General features: G+C 52.3%; 1 protein-coding gene across 3 annotated transcripts in view; it reads right to left on the minus strand.

The window, feature by feature from the left end:
* Nucleotides 1-3,208: 3,208 nt before the first annotated feature.
* TIAM1 (TIAM Rac1 associated GEF 1) overlaps nucleotides 3,209-25,767 on the minus strand; it is a 143,066-nt gene continuing 120,507 nt past the window's right edge. The window contains exons 16-28 of one of the 3 annotated variants that reach the window (XM_079321266.1): nucleotides 22,097-22,200; nucleotides 13,837-14,016; nucleotides 13,465-13,533; nucleotides 13,049-13,174; nucleotides 11,268-11,376; nucleotides 9,543-9,722; nucleotides 9,320-9,438; nucleotides 8,506-8,614; nucleotides 7,776-7,834; nucleotides 6,961-7,063; nucleotides 6,796-6,883; nucleotides 5,865-6,037; nucleotides 3,209-4,481 (exon numbers count right to left, since the gene is read on the minus strand). In XM_079321266.1, coding sequence (XP_079177392.1) covers nucleotides 4,135-4,481; nucleotides 5,865-6,037; nucleotides 6,796-6,883; nucleotides 6,961-7,063; nucleotides 7,776-7,834; nucleotides 8,506-8,614; nucleotides 9,320-9,438; nucleotides 9,543-9,722; nucleotides 11,268-11,376; nucleotides 13,049-13,174; nucleotides 13,465-13,533; nucleotides 13,837-14,016; nucleotides 22,097-22,200 — 1,766 coding nt within the window. In that variant the 3' untranslated portion in view covers nucleotides 3,209-4,134. Of the gene's footprint in view, nucleotides 4,482-5,864; nucleotides 6,038-6,795; nucleotides 6,884-6,960; nucleotides 7,064-7,775; nucleotides 7,835-8,505; nucleotides 8,615-9,319; nucleotides 9,439-9,542; nucleotides 9,723-11,267; nucleotides 11,377-13,048; nucleotides 13,175-13,464; nucleotides 13,534-13,836; nucleotides 14,017-17,550; nucleotides 17,646-22,096; nucleotides 22,201-25,767 lie in introns of those variants that run through there. The other 2 variants (XM_079321268.1, XM_079321267.1) reach the window with 2 other exon arrangements.

Genomic DNA, 25,767 nt, shown 5'->3' on the forward strand with positions numbered 1-25,767 from the left:
CAGATTCCCTTCAAGTGCATTTCTGCCCAGGCTTTGTTCCTCATCCTCAGCCTCCCCCAGCAGTCTGAAACAACCACGGAGTTACTCAGCTCTCCAATACCCCTTGAGGAGTTAATTAAAGGGCTTTAATCTCTGCTGAGATGAAGCGAAGCCGCCTCCATCCCTGGAAATGACTTTCCCTAATGGAATGACGCGCACTCCTAAAGGGGATGACCCCGCTGGGATGGCCCGGCACGGGTGTGCCGCAGAGAGCAGGGTGCTGCTGCCGCTGCCTGAGCCATCGGCCGCTCCGGGGCCGGGCCAGGAGCCGGGAAGCGCCGGAGCTGCCCGGGATTCACGGGGCGAGGGGGACGCCCGCCGGCCGCGGCTGGAACCGAGCGGAGCCGCGGCAGCCTCGGTTACCTGGGACAGAGAGAGAGAGAGCATCGGCACCGGGGAATGCTCAATTACCTGGGACAGAGAGAGAGGGACAGAGAGCATCGGCACCGGGGAATCCTCAGTTACCTGGGACAGAGAGAGAGAGAGCATCGGCACCGGGGAATCCTCAATTACCTGGGACAGAGAGAGCATCGGCACCGGGGAATCCTGGATTACCTGGGACAGAGAGAGAGGGAGAGAGAGCATCGGCACCGGGGAATGCTCAATTACCTGGGACAGAGAGAGAGAGAGAGCATCGGCACCGGGGAATCCTGGATTACCTGGGACAGAGAGAGAGAGAGCATCGGCACCGGGGAATGCTCAATTACCTGGGACAGAGAGAGAGAGAGAGCATCGGCACCGGGGAATCCTCAATTACCTGGGAAAGAGGGAGAGAGCATCGGCACCGGGGAATCCTGAATTACCTGGGACAGAGAGAGAGAGAGCATCGGCACCGGGGAATGCTCAATTACCTGGGACAGAGAGGGACAGAGAGAGAGGGACAGAGAGCATCGGCACCGGGGAATCCTCAATTACCTGGGACAGAGAGAGCATCGGCACCGGGGAATGCTCAATTACCTGGGACAGAGAGAGAGAGAGCATCGGCACCGGGGAATCCTCAGTTACCTGGGACAGAGAGAGCATCGGCACCGGGGAATCCTTAATTACCTGGGAAAGAGGGAGAGAGCATCGGCACTGAGCAGCAGCAGTCATCCCGGTCCTGGCAGGGGTCACTCCGGGGGTCCCCCCGGTCCTGGCAGGGGTCACTCCGGGGTCACTCCGGTCCCGGCAGGGGTCCCCCCAGTCCTGGCAGGGGTCACTGCATCACAGACCATTCCAGCCCAGCAGGAATCCCCAGGAACACTCAGGAAAGGAGGGAGAGCTGCATCCCGGGCTGCTGTGCTGCAGGTATCAGCTGTGATGAGCCAGGAAAAGCCCTCAGCACGTCTGGGGAAAGCACACAGGGCTGCCTGACCCTGATCCTCACACTAACCCTAATCCTAACCTTTATCCTAACTCCAACCCCGAGCAGACAGAGGAGCCTCCAGGAGCCACTTTAGGAGCAAGGATTCCTGCTGGACCAACCCAAAAGGTAACAGGTTTTTCTCCAGAACTGAAGGAAAAGCTGGGGGAAGCACAGCTGGGCCATTGGGTTTAAAATGCAGTGCCAGGCCTGTGTCAGCCCCTGGGGTTCTCTCCACCTCCCCAGCATTGTGGCCATGAGCAAAATGCTCCCTCCTGCCACACTCAGAGCACCCCAGGCATGGATTCAGAGCCTGCCCTCCATCCACAGACAACCTAGAACATATTTAATACTCTATTCACACCTCTCTGCAGCTCTGTGGATCTGAGTTTCTGCCTTTGGTCTGTTACCTGCAACATTAATTAATTTCAAGCCCTCTTTATTTTTCAGCATGGTGTTTCTAATTGTTTCCTTGAGTTACCTGTTTTGTGTCAAACACTGTTTGCCCCAGAAGCAGATCACTTGGCTGCTGGACCAAGGTGTGATTGCAGAGGGGTTAATTAACTGCACCCTGTGAGCTGGGGATCTGGCACAGGGGATCTGTCCTGGCACAAAAACAAGGTCTCACCTCTCCAAATTGCACAGGCAGTTGCAGGAGAATTTTCCCTGCCATCCTCTGTTTCTGGCTGGTGGCAGCAGGGAGCTTTAGAGCCAAAGCATTTCAGCTGTGGAGCTGGCACACACATGTCACTTGTCACCACCCATGTGCTGCTTTCTTCTGGAGGCCCTCACTCCTCTTTTCACCATTTCCCCTTCTGAGGAGTCTGGATTGGCCTGGCAGCCTTACAGACCCAAACCACTCCTGCCTGAAGCAGCAAACGTGTCACTGCTGCAGGGGATGCTGCAGGAGTGCTGCACACACCCCACCCCACTCCCATGCCATCACACATCACTCTCCACAGTTTTGTTGGTTTTTTTTTTCCCAGTATTTTATTTCTGACAGGCATTTACAACGTTCCATTCATAGAACTAAAAACATAAAAATAGACCTTCTTTCAGCTTATAAAAGAAATATATAAGAACCTTTGACATAGACATGTCATGACATTATGTACAAGAGCCACGGTACCTTCCCAGTACCAGCCTTCCAGTATTTGAGTGCTGACTGCATCCTCTGGGAGCAGCCCAACCCTCCAGCACGTGGGACACGACCGACAGGGGATGGTACAAAAACAACCAGGGGGTCGTACAAAGGGGGTAGAAACTCTTCTAAAGCTCTTATGAAAAGAAACCAGGAGATAGCAAAAAGGTACTAGAGAAAGCTTTCATAAGTCAAGTATAGTGCACCAGGAACCAGGGAAGGGAGGGGAGGACGCCAGCTGGGACACACAGACAGTGATGGGTGTTTGGGGTGGGGGGGGTCGTTTTTGTTACCTTTTAAAATATAGTCAGAGTGGATTTTATAAAATATAATCCTAAGGCTATTATAAAATTTCAGGTTCTCAAAGTACCTACTGGTGTGTCAAACATCAATAGATACTGACAAAACAAGACAAAATTTCATATAATCTTCCTTTTTTTTTTTTTTTCCTATAGGTGAGACTGCAATGGGAAAAGCTATATAAACCCTAAAAAAAAAAAAAAAGTGCTATTTTGTGTTTCGTATTTGGAAGTCTACTTAAAAACCACGAGATTTTAGTTGTATTTTACCCTGTTTTAGATGTTTAAATAAAAGATCTAAAATGTTAAAGACGTTTACTTGTGTAGAACTTTTTTCATCCTCTATTGCAGTGGAAAAGCTTTTATAAAGGAATTAAAATACACTAGTTTCACCCACGGTAGGGGAGCGGGTGAGGTCAGTTTTTTTGGCCACGAATTCCTGTCCCCTAAGCCCAAACTCTGCCAGAGAGACTGGAGCAAAGGGACCTGTGGCTCCAGCCAGGGCACGGGCACAGATCCCTTTGCTCCGCTGCAATTCAGTCATGTCATTTATTATTCTTTTTATTAGCTAACTAAACTCCAGTCTCAAACATATACAATAAACCTCTTCCTGAAGAAAGTTATACCTAAATAAGAGTTTCCAGTTCATATTTTAATATAAAACCACCATTCCTAACCCTCTGCCAAAAGCTAGCCTCGTATCCTAGACGTGGAGCTACCCTATATCTCTTACCCCTCTGTGCCCCTGCATCTCAGGTAAAATACAAAAAAATATTTCTTCAAGTGTTAAATTTGGATCTCTTTTAAGAGAGTTTGGCATCTTTACAAGAGTATGTAAAACTAGAGCTTCCGACATCGACATTAAATTAGACCAGCCACAGACCAGGAGGACCGAACACGACATAAATCCCAAACCTTTCCTCGCACATTCCTAAAATACAAGAATATTCTGGTACATTTAGAGAGGGGAAAGGGAGGAGAGCACTGGACTGTACAGGTTAAAAAGGCAGTTTCATGTGCAGGACACGGGCCTACGACGGGCCACCAACCCCTCTGCTGGGGCCGGGCCGGGGCACCCAGAGCCAGCTCATCTCCAGCCATCGCCTTCTCCCTGCCCAACCCCAGCCCCTGATTGTTCCAGAATAAATAAAACAGCGGGGAAGCCCTTGGTGAACCTAGGACGGGCCCCAAGCTGGTTTGGGGAGCTGGCCTCGAGCGGGGCCGCATGGCTTCGGAGCGGTTGAGCTGCCGCAACGGTGTGTGCAAGAGTGCAATCCGCGGGGGCCGGGGGTCCCGCGGGGGGTCCCGGGGGCTCAGAGCTCGGTGCTGAGGCGGCCGGCGGGCGCCAGGTCCTGGCGGCGCACCCAGATGACCTCCCGGGCGCCGGGCTCGGCCGCGCCCCGCAGCGACGCCGCCTGCAGCGCCCCGCGCGCCGCCTCGCAGAACTCGTCGTCGTCGCTCAGGATGTCGGTCTCCTTCACCTCGTCCTGCTCCTCGTAGCGCGCCAGGTCGAACTGCTCCTCCACCCAGCGGTCCGTGTCCCCTCCCTGCGCCGGCTCCTTCTCGGGGCTGCTGCCGTGCGCCGCCTCCGAGTCGATGGTGAACCTGTTGCGGGCCAGCCGCCGCCGCCTCCTGCCCAGGGCCTTGCTGGGGGCCGACGCTGCGCACAAAGACAAAACCGCGGCCGCGCTTCAGGCCGGAGCGGGGCGCCGCCGGCTCCCCGTGCCATCCCGCACTCACACCTTGGCCAGGCACACCTGGCTGGCCTCGGGCAGCTCTCCAGGCTGCCTGTGCCGAGCGTGCTGCAGGGGCTGCAGGCAACCACACCGGCTCTGCTCCTCCCTTCCTCACTTCCTTCCTGGGGGGCGAGGAAAACAGCAATCCCCCAGCCCGGAAGAGCCATCAGAAATTCCTTTCAGCACCTACTCAACAACTGGCTCAGTTAGCAAATTCCCGTCTCCCGTGCCAGAACATCTTCCCAAACAGGGACAAACCCTGCAGCACAGTGCTTCAGGGGCACACTCAGAGCTCTGAACAACACCTGCAGGATGGATTCATCCAGCTCTGTCCTGGGGCTGAGGTCACATTTTAAGGTCCCTGAGCCTCACAAGGTGCAGTAAGTACAATGGCTCAGCTGCCACAAATTTGATGTGTAGGGAGAGGCCTGGACTCCAAGGTGGGATTTTCATCCCTGCAGAATTCATCCTGCAAATGCCCCACGGAGCCAAGCTGAAAGGAGGTCTGGCACCTCCAGCACCCTGAGTGAGAAGCTGGGCTCAGCTGGTGCTGGTCTGGCCTGCCCTGGTCAGAGGAGGAACAGAAAGCCTGGCTGTCTGCAGAGCTGGATCTAGTGAGCAGAGCAAGGAACGAACAACAGACCAGAACAAAACACGCAGCGGTGCCGTGCACTTGGCAGTTGGAAGCAAATGTTTCTTTCCCTCCAGCATCTACAGTTCTGAAAATGAAAACCTGCTTTTCCCTGGGATTTTCTCACTGCTTTTACCTGAAGTCAAGTGGAAAGGAAAATCCATGGTTTAGGACAGGCCATTACTAAAATCAAAGTACCAAGTGCACGCTTCTCCAAAGGTGGGGAGGAGGAGCACGTGCCCTTTAGCCATTGAGCTGAAAAGGCTCAGGCAGAGGACACCCACAGCTGCCCCCTCAAACCAAGCTCAGGGGAGCTGCTTTTCCTTCTGCATTTTAGTTCAAAAGTGCTCGGGTTCCCTCAAAATTCTGTAAATTTTCCTAGAGTCACACAGCTCCTGCCCTGTCCAGCTGAACCCCAGCTCAGATGAAAGTGCACTGCCAGGAATCCCATTTCCCTTCCATGCCAGAAGCACTGTTCTGAAGCTGAGCCTCGAGTGCAAAGCAAGGTAAACAGAGGCAATTTAAGGCTCTCGAGGAAGTGAATCATGGAAAACCAGCAGTTTTTACAAATACAGGAGAGAATGCTAATCCTCATATACAAGTGACACACACCACCACATGTCCTACAACAGTGCTGGGGTTACTGGGATCTTGAAAGTCTGCAGCCCTACAGTACCTGCCCTGTTCATGGCTGGCCTTGCACCCTTTAGAGCACACAATCTTTTTCCACCAAAAGGAACATATTGCTGGGAGGAGGGCAAACTTTCAGTTTTAAGGAGCTGTCTTCTGTGTTTGTCCCGCAGGATGGAGTGCACTGCTTTCAGAAAGTCCTTCCTGTGTTCTGGAGAGCTGAAAGAGAGGTGGGAATAGAAAAGGCACAGTTACCCCTTGGGGGCTGCTAAAAGCTGGCTGTGAATGAGGTAAATAATGGCCAGTTCTGTGATTTCAGACAGGGCAAACTGAGCGGCGGGCGCTTCCCCAGAGAAGACTCCACTGAGCTCAGTGTTTACAAAGCAAAGCTAAATCCATGGTCACTGCAGCAGGAAACCAATACCCAGGTCATTCATAAAACATTCAGCCTTTCAGCCCTCTCCAGGTTTCCTTTCCCTGCAGTGCCACCCACACCTGGCTGTGTCCCACACATCCAGTGACCTGTGGTGCACAGTCCATCTGTCCCTGCAAACACACCCCACAGCTGCACAGCTCCTGCAACTCTTCCTGCATGTAGGAATTGGTTTGGCATCAGCTCTGCTGGATCCTGAAGAACTTGTGTTCCAAGTTCTTGCCCGAACCCTAAAAACCTGCCAGGGCAGCCACAACAATGGATGTTCATTGAAGGAAAGGCAGTGTCCCAGGTGCAGGCGTTGGGACCTGGTGCCAGGAAAGGAACCAGCTGAACACAACACCTGCCATAAAGATCCAATGCTGCAGTTTAACTGGAAAATTGCAATATGGCTTTTCCCATAAAGGTGCTGAACAAGTTATACGCCTTTATTCTCATCTTCCAGCAGTGAGGCTGTAACACCCTCCCTGTTCCCAGAGTGCCCCCAAGGAAGGACACATGCAAGCAGGGGTGCAGAGACACAGCAATCAGGGAACCCACTTACCTGCAGCAGAGGTGGAAGGTCCTTTCCGGCCTGCCCTCAGACTCGGACTTGACGTGGACAATCTCACAGACAGCGCTGGTCTCTGTGTCTAGGGGGAAACCAGCAGGTGTTGCTGCAGCGTGCCTGGGCCCGTGCAGTGAGCCAGGTGTGGCAGGCAGTGCTTACCTGCGCTGGCCAGGGCGCGCACCTGCAGCGCCTGCAGGGGCACCATGTGCCGGAACCGGAACGGGTCCCACTCCTCGTAGATGGAGGCGCGGTGGGATCCTCCCTGCACGGCACACACTGTCAGCAAACCACAGCCCAGGGCAGCCTGTGCTCTGGGCTCCCAGCTGCACACAGGCTTTCCTCACCCCGCGCCTGTGGAGACCCTGCTGAACCTGGACTGAGGCAGCCCTGAGGCCCCTCAGCTCCTGCAGTGCCCCCCAGAGTCACCCAGCCCAGCCCTGGGTGCACACACACTTGGCAGCACCTCTCTGGAGTCACCCTGAGCCAGCTGCCTTTCCCCACGCAGGCACCTCAGATCCCTCTCTGGCTTATGCCATGGGAGGGGTTCACTTCTTTCCCTGTATCACTATACTCTATTAAAGCTCAGCTTCAGCCTGGAATCCCAAACCCCAGAGGGACCCCTGAGCCACTCCTGATGCAGCTGAGAGCAGCCAGCACTGCTTGGTGGCACACAACACCCAGGGCACTGTGTGAGGTGACAGACTCTAATTAGCTCCCAGACACTCACACATGCTGATTGAAGAATGCAAGCCAAGAGACACACTCACAGTGACAGCTCCATCCAGGACAACCCACCCCCCAGCAGGGAAGGTATGTGGCAGGCATGGCAACAAAGGGTGAAGGATTTCTGTGCCCGCCCAGCTGCTCAGACACCAGGGACCACATGCCAGAGCACATTCCAGCTCCATGGCTTTGTGGAAAGCAAAACACCCCAGCCCCAGAAGTGCCCATGGCATCAGTCCCTGCACACTTACAAGTTTCTTCTTCTGTTTGGAACCATCCTTGTACACGAGGACCACAGCAGTTTTGAACACTGGAGGAGAAAGTTAGAGATAAAGCTATGGAGTGACAGAATCCCAGAATCCCAGGGTGGCTGGGGTTGGAAGGGACCTCTGGAGATCATCCAGTCCAACCCCCCTACCAAGGCAGGGTCACCTGGGGCAGCTGACACAGGAATTTGGGACTTTGGGATGCCCCAGAGTTGGAGACTCCACACTTTCCCAGGGCAGCTGTTCCAGGGCTCTGCCCCTCCAGGGACTGAACTTCTCCCTCAGGTTGTGTTCCAGTTCCTGGCCACTGCTCCTCATCCTGTCACTGCACCACTGAGCAGAGTCTGCACCTTCCTCTGCCAGCCCTGGGGATATTTGTGCAGATGATGGGATAATTGTGTGGATTGCTGGAATATTTGTGTGGACTGATGGATCCCCTCTCAGCCTTCCCTTGCCCAGAGTGACCAGACCCACTCCCACAGCCTCTCCTCAAGAGCATCCATGAGGCTTGGAATGGATCTCTGCTATTCCCAAGCACACAAACCTTTCACCTGAGCCAGGAAAAGTCCCAGAGAGCAGAACTGAGCACTGCAGCAAAGAGACAAGCCCATGTTTAAGTTCCAGCCAGCCCTGGGAAGGCTGGTCACTTTCAGTACCTGCTAAGGCACAGCTGACAGCCCTGAATGCATGTGAAATAAAAGTCCTGGATACAAACCAAATGCTGCCAGCTCAGGTTCCTTCTTCCACTTGCCCAGGGAAGCAGGAGGGTTCAGCCATATCACTGTGTTATGCAGGAGCAAGTCCCCCATGGAAAGGTCGGCCACCTGCCAACACCAACACATGCACAGAGGCAAGGCTTTAATCAGCTCCAGGAATCTGAATGACTTTGCAACCCAAGAAAACCTGCATGAGCTCTAGCAGTGAACAAAATTCCCCCCAGCAAGCTTCTGGAGTATTTCACCAGCTGACTGCTAATAGCTCCATGTAAACTAAATTAGGGTAAGTTAAACTCAAGAGTCCAGCTCTTGGAAGTCAGGGTCAAACCCAGATGTTTTCTTTGCCTTTTGTTCCCCTTTGTCCATTTTTCTCCCTACCAGTTTCTTTGTATTTTGTTGGGATATTTACACAGGTATTCAGTTTGGGGTGAGGTCTAGAGACTGCATCAGGTGCAGTGGCCGAAGCACCCCCTCCCCACAGCTGCTGTGGCTGCTGGCTTTGCCCAAAGGCTCCTCTATGGACACATTGCTGGGAACAGACTAAGAAAGGAGTTCCCAGCTGCTGGGGGATGCAGGTCTTTGTCCTCATGGTCCCCCAGTGTGACAAACTGAGCTCCATCCCCAGTTCAGGGGGACATTCTCCCATCCTTCTACCCTCCCCTCAGTGAAGCCTGAATTCAATTCAGCTCAAGGCTTGAACTGAGCTGGGATTGATCCAGGATTACTTCAAGGCACAGAAGGAAAGATAAATACTGGATCCAGTTTAACAGGCATCCCAATAACAGCCCTTTCCTCTCTCAATCTGGTTTTTACCTCTTTTTTCTCCCCTGTTTGTTCTGCTATGAGCTGGTCAAACACCGCTCCATATTCTTCATGGATTTTCTGCATTTCATTAATGTGGCTGGCAACTTTGTTCATGGTTTTGATGGCCACTGGAAGAGAGACAGGGGATCAGCAAAAGGGAATTTGAACCCTCCGAGAGGCAGGGAGGGGAGGAGGTGAGGTGAAGCAGAGAAAAGAGGGGTTAAACGCTTACCATCGAGGTGATAATGCTCTTCACTGTCCACATCAGTGAGAGCAAAGAGCTCCTTGAGCAGCAGGGGGTACTTGAGTATCCTCTGGATGGGTTTGATGAGGTAAGACTCCAGCGTGGAGGAGTGCTGCCGGCGCGGGTTCTGCGCGTCCAGGAACGCCTTGAAAGCAGAGTCTGTCTTGGCTGCAAGAGTGCCAGGGAGCCTCTGGTCACTGCAGAGCCACGGTGCTGCCCCCAGGAAGCACTTCCCAGCTTTAAACTGGGTTACCCAGAGACATTTGGTGAGGGAGTGCAGATTGATTGAGCCTGCAGAATTAGATTCAGACCCTCCAGGATTTGAGTCACTGGCGCTCTCCCCGGATGTGCTATTTAGGGTTTCACAGCAGGCATCCACCTCCAGCATGGGCAATTTTTAATTTCACTATCCATGGTGGAGTTTCCTGAGTGGGAAGGGCCCCATGAGGATCACTGGATCCCACTGCTGGCCCGCAGACACCCCCCAGTCCCACCCTGGCAGCCCTGGCAGCTGCCCAAACGCTGCTGGGGCTCTGTGGGGCCGTGCCCGTTCCCTGGGGAGCCTGGCAGTGCCCAGCACCCTCTGGGGAAGAACCTTTTCCTAAATCCACACAAGCCCCTGCAGACACGGCTCCAGGCATTCCCTGGCCCAGTCCCAGGGAGCAGAGATCAGTGCCTGCCCCTGGGAGCAGCTGCAGACAGCACTAAGCATTTCTGGTGGCAACTATTCCACAGCAGCACAAACTATTTTAATCACCCGGTCCCTTTAAGCAAAGTCTCCAATTGGACATTTGTGAGAAGTCACTGCTTCTAAGCCATGGTGCACCCACAATATTGGCAAGTCTGGTTCTTGTTACCTTGTTACACCTTAAAATGCAGCACTGAGTCACAACAACCATCAGGAGCTGCTGAGAGGCTGAGCAGCAAATTGAGGCTAATGCACCAGATTTTGGGAGCACAGGCAGGCTGGACACCTGCCTGCCATCATCTCTTCTACCTGACTGCTAAGAATTGATAAAACTGCCATTTTCTCTGTTGCTCCCTCCACTGGAGCATAAGGAGGGGAGGAAGGAGGAGGTGGTATTTATAGACACACAAATTATTCAGTGCAGGAGCAATTCCACACGATTGCTTTTATTGGAGTCGTGTCCCTGTCAGGTTGGGGTTTTTTGCAGGCAGTCACTTGATTTCCATAAAGCAACTTGAGTTTCAAATGCAAAAGCCACCTGCACCTCAGCTGAGGACACCAAGTGACACCTGAAATACACTCCCAGGCTTCTGAGGAGATTTACCTCTGGAATAGAATTTTAAGTTTGGTTTATGCAGTAATTCAAGCACAACACTTTCTCATTTACAAGTACAGTCAGCAGTGGTAAAGAAAAGCAAAATAACCAGATCTACCTAGTCTATAGCTTTAGCATTAGGCTCCAATATGCCAAAATTGCCAAAAGAAAGCATGGATGTGACTAGCAACAAATCATTTATTTATGTATTCCACAGAGCTGCCAAGTATTCTTTGCAGCACAGGGAATAAAAGTTTACAAGCAGAAATGAAAAAAGGAAAAGTGCACAGAAAAAACCATGAGGTCACTCCAGAGCCACCACTCCTGGAGAGCAGCCAGGTAGGTGTGTGCCCCATCCCTGCCCTGAGAGGCTTGGGGTGCAGTGCCCACCAGCTGCACGTGGCTGTGACAGCTCTGGAAGGGCTCTTACCTTTCACCAGGACTTTGGGGACTTTTGTGTGGCTGGCACAGAAGGCACTGTACAGCTTGAACCTGTCAGCGTAGTACAGGAAGGATCCACCCAGGGAGAACAACACTTTCTGGGAGGGAAAGGAAAAAAGCATCAGTACAAAGGCATTTAGTGACTGCCCTCAGCCAGCCCATCTGAAGCTTCCATCCAGCTTCTGGAGGACAGGACAATGCAGTTCTAGTGTGTTTGCACACCAAGGCATCACTGCTGGAGTGAGCCCAGAGGAGGATGGAGCAGCTCTGCTGGGAGGAAAGGCTGGGAGGGTTGGGATTGTTCAGCCTGGAAAAGGAAGGAATTCTTCCCTGTGAGGATGGAAAAGCCCTGGCACAGGTGCCCAGAGCAGCTGTGGCTGCCCCTGGATCCCTGGAAGTGTCCAAGGCCAGGCTGGATGGGGCTTGGAGTAACCTGGGACAGGGGAAGGGGTGGAACTGGGGGATCTTTCTGTAACTCCATGATTCATCCACCACAAAACAGAGGCAGCCCTGGTGTGTGGATTCAGCCTCTGCAATCAGCATCATCAGCCAGGTCCCATCTGGAGGCAGCTCTTCCTCCTCAGGGACTGGGCTCCCAGCTCCAGAGCTGCATGTAAAGCCTCAGTGCCCTCAGCAGTGGCCAGAGGGCACAGAGAGTGTGGATGTGTCTGAGCCTGCAGCAGGTCAGGCACTGAGCAGCTGCAAGAACACCCATCCCTCACACACACACCAAGGGCTTCTCCTGCTTGGAAATGAGCTGGTGTTCAGGTCAAACACAATCCCAAATGTCCTGGGAAGCAGACAGCACCTGGGGAGGGGCTGAGACCACACGTGGGCAGCTTGGGGACAGTGAGTGGGACAGGGGGAAGCAAACTGAGAACTGAAACCACAGAAGGCCACATTTCACCCCCTGCTTCCAGGCAGGGCCAGGGGCAGAACTGAAAGTGAGCTGGGTGCAGGTTTATGGGAAGAGCTGGAAGCAGCAGCAGCACTCAGGAGATGGAGTTTTCTCTGGAAGGACCTTCACTGGCACTGCTCTCTTCCAGCTCTGAGCACACAGGGGCCAGAGGAATTATTGTTGTTGTTATTATTATTATTATTATTATGACTGCTACTATTACTCATCCTGCCCTTTACCAAGGTGGGTGCTGCTCAGAGCCAGAGTGGAATTCCCCAAAGGAAAAACATTCTATCATCTCCTTGCCATGCCTCCACTACTAGCAGCACTGCATTAGACACAAAATGAAATTTGTTTCCGCATTTCCCTTGGTTTTAAATGAAGTTACAGAGCTGCAGTTTACATTTCTACCTGTGAAGATGCACACCTGCTGAAAGCCAGAAGTATTTGCCACCATGGACTGAGAGTGGAAATGCAAAATTCCATGTATTATTCTGATCTGTAGCCCCAGAGGGCTTCTGAACATGAGACTTGTCAGGACAAAGATTTTATGTAACTTTCCATTTCTAGCATTTCCTGACAGCTCAAGGCATGAAATCTGGCAGAAGGGCAAGAATAGAACCAAAAAGCACATGGTTTCTAGGGCTCTATGTGGCTAAATGTAGCATAAACTACAGTTGCAGCAGGATAATTTTTCAGCAGCACCAGCATCAGTTGAAAATTCACCCTAAATGAATTAAGGTTTTTACATGAACCAAGAGTGGCAATAGTCAGAAAAATATGATGGAGAGTATTAAAGGTCTCCTCAAAATTTAAACAATGAGAGTATGCAAATGATGTGTTTTTAATATGCAAAAGTAAACAATTGTTACCTTAAATTGCTCAACTTTTTCAAGCTTTTCCAGGTCTGGAACCAGCCTTACTCCATCTTCCAGAGTTTTCAAGAACTCTACCTGGAATGCTACCATTTCAGTCAGATTCCCAAAGAGAACATCCAGCTAATAAAAGGAGAAAAAAACCAGCAGAATGTTGAAAATATCACTTTGAGGCTAAATTCTGTTTTCTAGAGCTGCAGCAATTCTCAGTCCAGTTGTATAATCAATGTGGTGTCAGGAAAAAACAAGCTGCAGACATTACTGAGCAGCACCTTGATGCTCTACTAAATCCATTATTTGAAAGAAATGGAATTCAGTGAAATTAATTTCAGAGAAACAAGCCCAGCTGGGTGGGCAGAGTGGAGGGGCATGCAAAAGCTCTCTGGCAAAAAGGCAAGCAAAGGACAACATACCTCATCTGGTGTGAGGAAGGTTTCTTTTTGTAGAGGCTTCAGGTATCTCTCCATCAGACAATTTAAGTCCTAAAAATTCAGAAAAAAAGTTCCATGTTGGTCCCTCACACTGGCTCTGCATATTTACTGAGGTGGCAAATGACACCTCCCTAATCTGAGAATCTTTCCTTGTCACACACAGCACAAAATAACTGGATTTCACAGACTTTAGGACAGGAAAAGGAAACATTTACACATTTCCAGTTACAGACTCGGTGCCAGATCTCAGTGACAGTGAGTGCACACCAGCTGAGGCACTCCAGAAGGAGAAGAGCCCAATCCTCCCTCAGTGCCACTGCAGGCAGGGCGTGCAGGGGCACAGGGGCAGCTCACCTTGACGTAGGTGCGCTCGGTCTCCAGCAGCTCACAGATGACTTTCCTCAGCTTGTCTGCGTCCGTCAGCTGCCTCATGGTGCTCAGCTGGGGCCCTGCACAGTCCTGGGGGGCAGCACTGCAGTCACAGGGGTTCATCTCATGCAGGCTGCGGCAGAAAGCTGCCACCTGCTCCGTGCTCTGAGGGGAGAGCAGAGAGCAGCGGTAACAGCAGGAACCAGCACACACACCGTGGGGCTGGGCAGGGCTGCCAGCTCAGCTGCAGCCTGGGCACTTCTCTACAGCAGCAACTGGCTATCCTGTCTGTGACTGGGGATCAAGGAAAAAAAAAAAATTTAAAAAAAATTGCAGAGCTCAAACTAGCTGAAGTGCCGTTCAACTCCATTCCTGGTTTCAGACACGTGAATTTTAATCAAAACAGGCTCGTCCAGCACTTAAGATTGACAAACTCATAGAGAGGCCCAAGAATTGGGAACCAAAAATGCCTGTGCAAACAAAACACACACCCCAGCCCCCTGCCAGTTCCCCAGTCAGGGCTGCAGCAGTGCTGTGAACAGCTCTGCTGACACAGGCAGAAACCACTCAGGCTGGGCTTTGGGGAAGCAGAGCCTCCCAGCTGAACCCCTCCAGGCTCCAAGCACAAGCTCCTTGGGAAAGCTGCTGCATCCCTGGGCTGTGTCTGGAAATGTGCCTCGCAGGCTGAACTTCTTCCCCATAAGTGCTATTCCCAGAGCTGCTTTCTTTAATATTTAATCAGCTGCCTATATAAAAAGCCAGTTATCCTCACTTCACCCCCTTGTGTTAGATCATTTCCTCACATCTTTCACTACACTGGAGAGTTTGGAGCAGGAATAGTCTCTGGTGTCAGTGATGACAGCCCCAGGCTTCCAGGATTGCCAGGGCAGCCGTGGGCTCTCTCCATCCCTCCCAGAGACCTGGAGGGAGAAGAGCTGCTCCAGGGGCCACACCTGATAATCCTGCCAGAGACCTCAACCCAGGCCCAGTGATTTCCCAGCACTGCCTCTACAGCCCCCCAGCTCAGGCATTTCCCCATGGAAAGGGTGGCCAGGCACTGCCAGGGGCCCCCAGGGAGGTTTGGAGTGCCCATCCCTGGAGGTGTCCAAGGAGCTCCTGGATGTGGCACTGAGTGCTCTGGGCTGGGGACAGGTGGGGTTTGGCACAGGTGGGACTCCATGGTCTCAGAGGTGTTCTCCAACACGGGTAATTCTGTGGAACAACTGACCCAAAACCAGCCTGTTCAACCAGAGAAATGCAAAAAGAGCAGAGAAGAAAAAAAACTAAAAGAGAGAGAAAATATCCCCACCTTGCAGTTTGGAGACAAAGCTCTGCCCCTGGGACATCACTTCACTCCCACCCACTGGAAGTTGTGATCTCCATGGGTTTTTTTAAGCCCTGCAGTCTGCTCACACAGAGTCATTTCCTCTCCCTGCACCTACAATCCACGTTAGGACAAGGATGGATTTCCACCTCCTTTCCTCAGAGAACTCTTGGGGCTGCTCCCCTGAGGTGACACTGCTCAGCACATGTGCAGAGATGCTCATTACACAAAGGAACATTTTCTTCAGGACACAAGTGTAAGCCAGGAACTCATTGTAAGTGGCTATCTATACAAAAATGCCTTTTGGACACACTTCATTACAGGAAAAATACTCACCTTCAGTTTCTGAGGTTTCACTCAGATGTGGAAGAAATGAAAAATATTGCAAGTTGAGGACAGGAGGCAGCAGTGAGCTGGACCAGCCCATCTCCAACTCACTCTGTTCCTGGCCTGTGTCACTGAGATTTGAGATTTATTAGCTTTAATTATTCAATAATTCCTGTTATTTCTCAGTAAGTTCCACCTATACTCGCTGTGCTTTTAAGTATAAAGCACCCCCAAACTTTCAGGATAGCCCTGCATCAGATTTCAGCAGGTGTGACCTTGATCCCAACAGTCTCAAATGCACCAAGGGCAGCAGGTGAAAGGGTGAAAGCCTGGCTCCAGCACAGGTCCAAACACCTTCCCAAGTCCCCTGCTCTGCTGGGAAGGCACAGAGAACTGGCAGCTCAGAAATGATAATCTGAGCCTGCAGAGACCCAGGGCAGGCAAGGTTTGCTCGGCAATATTTGGCTTTGTTAGCACTACTCAAAGCAGATGTGTCCAGTGGTGTTTTGCTTTAAGATCCAAATGTACAAATGAAACCAGCTCTAATGCATAAAGCACAATCTGGACTCAAACCCCAAAACAAACTAAGTGTTTTAAGCAGTTGCTGCCTGCAGCCCCTGTGCACGCTCCTACAGGGAAAGAGGGGTCACCCAGAAAGAGAGTGAGAATCTGCTCTGGGCATGAAACACCAGCTCAGCACTGAATTGGAACAACTCAGGGAGGCATGTGCTGTGCCCCAGCAGGAGCAGCTGCACCCACATGGCAGGAAGGAAGTGTGGAGGACTTGCCAAGCCTTATCTGCAGTGGTGCAGCTGAATGAACCCCCCGAGGGCTGCACCAGGGCCAGCCTGCCTTCACTGCCCTGCCCACACCACACCCACACTGTGGGACCAGCCTGCAGCCAGCCAGGGCCTGCCTGTCCACTGAGCAAACTGCTGTGCTCTGGGAAGGTGTCCCAAGGTGCGTCCTCAAGGCTGAGGGCTCCCGGCCACCACACAGCCCTGCCAAGTGATTAGGACTTGCTGCAATTTGTATTCTTAGTCAAGGGATGTAAAGCAATGGCTGTGCATATATAACCCTTCAGATATAAACCACTGACCGAGTCTGGGACTAGAGCACCTAAGGCCCCCTGAATTTAGCAGTTCAGAGGGTCCTTTCTGACCCTCATCCCTCAGTGAGAGCTTGCAGTAACCAACCAAGTGAGCCTCACCATCAAGCCCTGTTAAACCACCATCATACTGACCAGCAAACTTGGTTACCTGATCAGTCCATACCAATAAAAATATTGCTTCTCTCCTAGAACTGAAATGCATGACTCCACCTGCAAAAACTGCTGTGCATCATCCCCAAGCGCAGTCCTGTCTACCCAGTATTCCCTATAAAAAATCCATTTCCAGACACAAAGCAGACACACACTGCACACGGGGGCTTCAGGGCACAGCTATTTTGGTGAAAACTCTCAAGCAGATTTCACAAAAAACCTCTCTGTCCCCATTTTCCCAGAGAAAGTGGATAGAGTAGGGAAGGTCTGGAAGAGAAACAGATCCCTTTATCTCCCTGCACCAGCTCTGCCAGCGGTGACAATGACAGCTCTAAACCAGGATTTCTCTAGGAGAATTACAGCATCACACTTCAGGCACAATCCCGCAGGCAATCCCTTCAAACAGGCTGAAAATGACACTGAGAGCAGCCACAGCCGGGCTGGAAAGTGGAGTTCACAAACATTAACCCCTGCTCGGGAAGGGCTCAGCGCAGGAGCCAAGCTCACACCCTTCCCATGGAGAGGATCAAGGACATTCACAGCACAGAGCTTTGGCTGCCCAGTAGTGCTGGGAGCCGTTTCCTCTGTGTTCGCCATGCAAAGCCATCCAGCAGCCCTGGAACAGCGCAGCACACAGCAGCAGCGCCTGCCCAAACAAAGCCGGGCAATCTGCCTCCTCCCAGCCCTGCCGGCAAGCAGGAGCCTCTGCAGGGCACGCACGCTGCAGTTCGGAACCTGCCGATTCCCCTGCGGGCCGGCTCGGAGCCCATCCCCTCGGTCTGCTCACCAGGTACAGCATTCGGAACAGCGAGTCCCCGTCCCTGCCGGCGCCCGAGCCGCGCAGCCTGCGGCTCCCCTTCCAGAGCGCCGACATGGCCGGAGCGCAGCGCAGCGAGCGGGCAGCGCCCCCCGGGCGGATCCCGGCACCCCGGGGGGATCCCGGCACCCCCGGGCGGATCCCGGCACCCCCGGGCGGATCCCGGCACCCCCGGGCGGATCCCGGCACCCCCGGGCGGATCCCGGCACCCCCGGGCGGATCCCGGCACCCCCGGGCGGATCCCGGCACCCCGGGGGGATCCCGGCACCCCCGGGCGGATCCCGGCACCCCGGGGGGATCCCGGCACCCCGGGGGGATCCCGGCACTCCCGGGCGGATCCCGGCACCCCGGACGGATCCCCGCTCCTCCCGGGCACCCCGGGATGCTCCCCGCTCCTCCCGGGCACCCCGGGATGCTCCCCGCTCCTCCTGGGTACCCCCAGCGGCTCCCCGCTCCTCCCAGGCTCCCCGAGCTGTCTCCCGCTCCTCCCGGGTTCCTCGGGATGCTCTCCGCCTCCTCCCAGCTGCTCCCCCCCTGCTCCCCCCGGTACCCCGCGCTGCTCCCCCGGCTGTGAGCGGGGCAGGGCAGTGCCCGCTCCCTGCCATCGCTGCCCTCCCGGGCCATGTTCTCACCGCATCCGCGGCTCCCGGGCCGGCCGAGGCGGGAGGCAGCTCGGCAGAGCGGCCGGAATGCGGCGGGCAGGGAAGGCAGCCGGGAGCGCCGGCGATAGCGGCGCGCTGAGCGCCGAACCGGGCAAGGCACACGGCACCGAATGAAAGGAACTTCAAAGAGCCCCTTCTGCCGCTGGGAAAGCGACCCCGCAAACCCCCCTTTTAATCCCTCCACGTCTACTGCAACACGCTGAAGGTTTGGAGACTTACGCTGGTCTCGAGTAATTCTGCAGAGAGCAGCCGACCTACTTTTCTCGGGAAAAATCCCTCCAAGTGGCACAGGCGTGCACACACAGCCCATCAGCCACGCTCCCCCAGGCACCGCTGCTGCCAGGTAACTGCATTTACTGCCACAGGCACACGCCTGCAATTGAAACGGGAGAAACCGGCGTCCTGCAGTAACTCTAACTGGTGACACTTCCTACAACACATCCCCAGTTGAATTCGAAGGACATGACAGGAAAAGAAAACACACAAAGACTCATTTTGAGGCTCAGTAAAGCACCTATTTTAGCCTTTGGCAACCTGCAACATCAGGAATTCATACACTTAATTTACTGGGGACCCCCTTGGTACCTCAATATTGAAAAGGCCAAAATTACCAGATCACCACAGGGGCAAGTAACCACTGAAGAAATTACTCTGGTGAGAAATGTTTCGGATGTTCTATTGAACAGAGGCTGACAGAGGGGCATGTTCCCCATTTCACAAACAGCCTGAAATTCAGTGCTAGATGAAAACAAGCCTGAAAAGCTGGCAGAGAGCAGGTTTTCCTTTCTCCCTCCTCTACTCCCTCCCAGCTCACTCTTCCCCTTGGCTCCTACATTAAATGGTGGCAGAAAGGAAAGCCACAAGTCCACCCCAGAGCAAAACCAACTTGTAGAAAACCCCAGGCCAGGGCCAGTTGCATGGCTTAAGGAAAAGAGCTGCACCTGGAAAGCACCTGGCTTGCCACCCTTCACATAGATGTCATCCCAAGAGATAAGAGGGTGAAATCAGATAGGGAGTGAGTCCAGAGAACAGCAGCTATCACACACCACTGACACCTCAGCCCACCTTGGAGAAGGGTTTCCAGTATTTCACCAGAACAGACACCTCATCTTCCCTTATTCCATATAATGGAGTCATTACTTTGACAAAAGCAATGCAGAAGAAAGCTTTGCATTATCAGGCCTTTAGGATATACATGAAACAGGTTTCTCAGTTAAAGGAGGAATCCTCAGAGCTCCTGCTGCACGTCCAAATCCTCCAGCATCCCCACAGCTTGGAGGGTTTTGCAGATTAAGAAGCAAAAGCACCACTCCTAAGGAAACACACACCCACATGCACACATGCTGGGCTGGGGGAAGGGGCAGAGGCAGCTGCAGCCACGAGGAGGAGGAGGAGGAGGGGGGACACATTCCAGTGCCTCCTGTGCCACACAGCCCCTGCCACCTGCCTGGCAGAAGGGACCAAGGGCAGGTTGGGTGGGATTTCCCCCGCTTACCTTCACACAAAGCCTGTGCTACCAGAGCAGGGGAACGCGGCTGTGAGCACCTCGTCCTCTCCTCTTGCCATCAATCATTAATGCTGCCCTAGGATCTCTGCTGGCTGGAGAGCCAGGCTGTCCCTCCCTGCAGTGATGCCTGGGCATGGATGGAGCCCTGCCCCAGGAGCAGCACAGGACACCCCAAGGGCTACTCTGGGGTCTCCAGCTCCTAACGCTGCCTCTGTGCTGGGAGGAGGGGAGCTCTGCATTCAGCTGGGGAGCTCTGATGCTGGTAAAATGGGAGCATTCCCCTGCTGACTGAGCTGAAGGATGGGAGTGCTCCTGCTCTGCTGCAGCCAAAAAGGGCAGAAATACAAGGGAAGTTTCCCCAGAGCTCCACCATCCACAGCTGGAAGCTGTGGCAGAGATGGGATAAAGGGGAACGTGGCACGAGGGCAGAGCCTTCCCCTTGCCACGTACAGAAATAACTAACCCCTGTGAAACAGCCCTGAGGACACCACCTTAATCTTCTGTGCCATAATCCCAGGAGCATGGAAAGGTGTGGGAGTGCATGCACAGGAAAACATCTTTGTTCTCCTCCCTGCCATCTGTGACTTGCCATGGGAAAACACACATTGCAAGAATCCCTCCTCCCCATGCACACCAGCTGTGCCAGGCACACAGAAAAGCTAAGGGGTCAGGAAAACCCTCAACTGAGCTCCTCTTCTTCCCCACTACCATTTACTGGAATCTTCCATAGGAACTGCAGAATAATTTGGGGGTTTCTACATTTAGCAAGGAAGGCACTGAGTACAGAGCAGGGACAGCAGCATCCCTGAAACTGCCAAACTGAGTAGGTTAGAGATATGCCATTTATTTGGGGGAGAACATTTCAAGCAGTTTGAAACAGAAAAAAAAAAAAAAAAAAAAAAAAAAGCAAGCCTCACTCTCCTTCACCCCACACAAATACAGACACATATTTCTGTATCTCAGAAGGAAACAGTGATGTCAACATTTCATTGCCAGACAGGCAGAAGCTTCTCCTGTTGGAAACCAGGGCTCCTTAGAGTTGGGAGTTACTCCTCCAGGAGGGAATATTAAGCATTAAAGCTGCTAACACCCATTTCTCAGTTTGACTAAATCTGCTGAGCTGCAGAGCTAATCGGGTAATCCTTCTGCCTTGTGCAGGCAATTACAGCTCTGAGCATCCAGCAGACAAGGGGAAAAACCCCCCAGCCTGTGGCACAGCTCAGCAACAGAAAGCCCTGGAAAACCCATGGAGAGCACTGATTCCCCAGCAGCCACGTGCTGTGCTCGCTGCTTCAGCACAGCTTCCTTTGACAGAACAGACTCTGCTCAGAGCATATGAAAATCCCACATATTTACAGTCAGAAATCCCAAAATATCAACAAACACCTCCACTTACTAAAGAAGAAATTTACAGTTAAAAACCCCAAACTATCAACAAACATCTCCACTTACTAAAGAAGAAATTATTTGTACTTACAAGACAAAGTTCCTCAGTAAAAGTTGGAAACAAGCTGTATGAGTGATCACCTTCTCTGCAAGCATTTAATGTTTTCCCATATCTAACTTCCACTGTCTGGCTATCAAGGACAAAACTCCAGGCTAGAGTGACACAAGGGATCAGGAAACAAGAGGCCAAGGTCTTTTCCTTCCTTTCTCTGCAGCAAGGGACCAGCCCAGAACTCACTACAATACAGCTTGGTTAAAAAAGAAGAGAGAAAACGTGCACGGAGGGAAAATACCACCAGACTGAGATCTAACTCTCATTAGACCATTAACTGTGAAGAAAAGCAGCTGTAAACTCTCAGCTCTCACACCCCTAAAAGCAATCACGATAATCTTGCTGCATTGTGCCTCAGAGGCCACCCATCATCACCAGTGTCACCACCAATGCCGTGGAACCAATCAATGGCAATTAACAACCCATTTGCACATTAGCAATAACTGGAGAGCTTTGCTTCAGTTTGAGGTAGATTGGCTACGATTAGTTTAGAAAGCTGCATGTGATCAATGCTATTGCTTTAAGGAAATTCAGTTTAACTCACATTTGCCCTGAGCCTAGCAATCAGGAAAGAATGAGAAATCCTAATAATCCACACGGTTTGGTGGAGCTGCTCTGGGGACGGGGGTGATAAACCAGCCCATCTACAAACTGCGTGGGGACACCATCACAGGGTACTGAAGATGTGAACCCACCCTGGAAAAATGACAGGAATCTTGCTGAAGAGGCAGCAGAACCAAAGCCGTGGCTTGCTCATTCAGGATCCTCCCTGAGCCCCTTCACAGTGGAAGCAGTGTTTTCCCGGGGCAGGCGCTGCCCTCCTGCCAGGTGAAGGCTGAAGCTGCTCACCTTGCTCATCTTCTCAGCCTCGTCCGACGACTCCAGGTCCTGCACCTCGCCCTCCTCCGGGGCCGGCTCGGCAGAGCTGTCGGGGTCACTGCAGAGGGAGAGCCCTGCCAGAGCAGCACGCTGTGAGAGCACGGCCCAGGGACCCAGAGAACCCAGGGAACCCAGAGCCCCCAGAGAACCCAGAGCCCCCAGCTGCAAACATCGAGCTCCCAGTGTCCTGGCTTGCAAAGCAGGATGTGACCCGAGATATGTTCTATCACCATCTGTTAAGCCAGCTGGGCAATCATCTTTATCTTTCCACAGCCCATCCTCCCTCCAGCAGATATCTCCTGTTCATGGCCACTGAGTCCCAGGGCATGGCTGAGAAAATTCCATCATCCCACTGGGAGATGCTCCAGCCAGGGGAGCAGCCAAGCCTTTCCTACCCAGAGAAAAACTGAGATTTGGAACACCAGAGCAGCCTTTCCACTGGATCCCAGAGGAAAACCAGACCCTTCCACATCATCCCTGGAGCTTCAGAGGAAACTGCCCCTTCTCCAGGAGCACTGCTCCAGCTGAGCCACATCTGCCCCTGCAGGAGGATGCAGCACCATGGAATGGGACTGTGCCACCACCCTGAGTGACTGACTGTGCCAGCTTGGATTCTGACTCTGGCAGGGTTGGCATTGTTCTGTGTAATGCTGCATTGCTATTTTAATTTTTCCTAGTAAAGAACTGTTATTCCTATTCCCATATCTTGCCTTGATTTCAAAACTATAATAATTTGGAGGGAGGGGGTTTACATTCTCCATTTCAAGAGAGGCTCCTGCCTTCCTTAGCAAGGAAGTGTCTTTCAAACCAAGACACCACGGAACACAAAAACATCCCAACAAGAGGTTTTGCCAGAGGCACCCAGTGACCTCTGAGGAGGGTTGGCAGCACAGCTTTAAGGACAGGTGTAAAAACAAACAGGTTATGACCAGACATCATTTCACTGGCAACTAGAGATTCAGAGATAAGGCTAAAATGTCACGCTGAAATTCTGACATCCAGCATTGATTGCTGGGCTGGTGAGCAGTGCCAAGGACCTTTCCACCCCAGTGGTTTCATTGGGAAGAGTGGCATGCAGCCCCTGGTGCTGGCCAGCCAGCCCTGCCTCACGTGGGACACGGTTCCACTGCCTGCATTTCTGCCCTGGCACACTCACTGGGGAAACAAACCCAGCTCTAGACGTTCTCAGCAGCCAGGACCCCACCTACAGCTGCTGTTCAGGCAAGCTTTTAGACCCCATTGTTAAAATAATTTGCATGGCTACGAAAGATTTCCCACTTTGTTATGTCCAGAGATAATCTGGAAAAGCCAGACCTCAGAAACCTGGAAATCACTTCAGAACACATTCTGCACACTGGGATGGAGCCAAGTTGGGCATTGATGAAATGGAAAGGACACAAAAAGGAGCTCACACCTCAGGCCCCTCTTCTAAAAGAGAGGGTTTACCTTAGAAAAAGAGATGTGCCTGGAGGGGTTGTTTGGCAACATAGAATCTACTTGAAGAAGTGCTTTTTCTGTAAGAAGTTTGCTTTTCTGAGCCTTGCCCAAATCTCACTATCAGCTTTCTGCTCTCCCTATTAAGGTGAGAATGAGAATTTTTAAGGTGTCCATTTAAAAAACCAGAGAAAATAAGTGCTATGTGCCTTGTGTGGGGCAGTCTGTGTTTTTCCACTGCAATTAATTTCCCTTCTCAGGCCGTGTGAAATGCACCTTGCAGCTGTTTCTCACCCCAAACCAAGGCAATAATATTTGCTCATACTACTTTCAAGCCACCCCTTTTCCTGTCAAAGCCCCATTTAAGCCATTTCCTGCACTCTCAGCCAGCAGACAGGAATCTCTCCCTGGAGCAGACACCCAGCACCTGTGCTCAGGCTGCTCCTGATGCCTTTGGAGGCACCAGGAGCTGAGCAGGTTTATCTGCTGCTGGTTAAATGCAATCAGAGCAATGGAGCTGCAGGTTCCTGCCCGTTAATACCTCCCAGTCACCGTCCCACTTCTGTCAGGATCATTCCATCACCTGCCTTTTGCCCTGGGAATCCTTATTTAGCTCTGCCAGGACAATGTGCTGCTTTGCTTCCTCCTCACCACTGCCATTTGCTGCCTTCATGGGCCATTAAGGAGTTGGAAGGGGAAATCCAAAAAAGCAGCAGGAAAAGGGGGTCAAATCCCTGCGGCCCCAGGGAGGTCACGGGAGCCCTGGGTGTCACACCTGTGACAGTGTCACCAGTGCCCATTAAATAACCCCACTTGTGGAAAAACCAGCACAATAGAAGGAAGTCTTCTATCACTGGAGCAAAGCTGCTGGGGCTTAAAGGCCTGGAGAGTCATGGAAAGCCTCCTTCTTGCTGCCAGGCTATGGATGTATTTATTTATTGCTACTTTTATATTTATTTCAGGGCAGTGGCAATAAATATCCTGAGCAAGCTCTGGCAGCTGCAGGACAAAGCCCCAAGTGTGCACCCTGAAAAGCCAAAATATAAACCAAGATTCCTGCACTTCAGTGGCTAAGCTTCAAAAAACACCCCACTGTCACCTATTTGGGCAGTTTAACAGCAGCTCCCTTAATCCAGTGCTGCCAGGGGATGGCCCTGCTATGACAACAGAATATCTTGCTGAAGAGGCTCTGTCATTAAATGCATAATCTTTGATAGGAGTTGTTAGGGAATGGATTAAAATTTTATTTCTTTATTTTATTAAGATGACATTTCACCTACAAACCCACAGTAAACCAGGTGAGTATGTGCTTTTTTCTGGTCAGCCCTGGAGCACAGTGAAAGGAGTGTGTGCTCTGGGAGCCGGGCAGGAGGGATTTCCACGGGGAAATTTGGGAACACCAGCCTTGCCTCCTGCAGGTCCAGCGTGGCCACCAGAGGGCGAGGCAGCACCGCAGAAATTTGGGGAATTCGGGATGGAAATGCAATCTACCAAACCCTGGGGTGGCTGCTGCAGAAGTGTCAGAATTGTTACAGCAGGCACAGAATGAGAACAGCGTTACAGAAGGTCTGAAATCAGCTGTCAGCCTCGTGAAAATACCCCTGAAGAACTTTGGGTCACCCGTGGCCTCAGCTGGTCCTGAAATCCAAACTATTCAGCCCAAGGGGGCCTGTGATGGACCAGGAGGGAATGAAGAGCAGTGACTGTTCTTACAGTGCCATGGAAGCTCGTTTGAGTTTTACAGCACAGATTTATCCTCTGTGTTTGTAACTCCAGCCTCTGGCTGCTCTCTGAGTGACAAAAGAACAAACTCCCTAAAACACCCACGTGCTTCCTATCTAGGGGACACCCACTGCAAGCAGGGGGACACTTCCTTTTTCAGCCTTCATCCATTCTGCATGGTGATTTATGTGATTTACTATAGTCCCCATGCTAAGGGTCTCCAAAAGACAGGGGCAGACAAAGCCTAGCCCTCAGCCCCACACTGAAAGGGGTGAACTGGAGAGACCAGCACCAAATCTGGGTGCTACTCCCACTCCCAGATACCCTTCTAATGGCAGAACAGCTTCCTGATGGTCTGGGGTGCTCCCAGCTCTCATTCCTTGCGCTGAGGGCAGGCAGAACGCTCCTGCTGGGGAGGGGACACAGACCCCACTGATCCTTTTAGGCAATAAGGAAAACCTGCTCTGGGGCTCCAGACAGAGACA

The sequence above is a fragment of the Erithacus rubecula genome (assembly GCF_903797595.1).
Source record: "Erithacus rubecula genome assembly, chromosome: 1".
NCBI lineage: Eukaryota > Metazoa > Chordata > Aves > Passeriformes > Muscicapidae > Erithacus > Erithacus rubecula.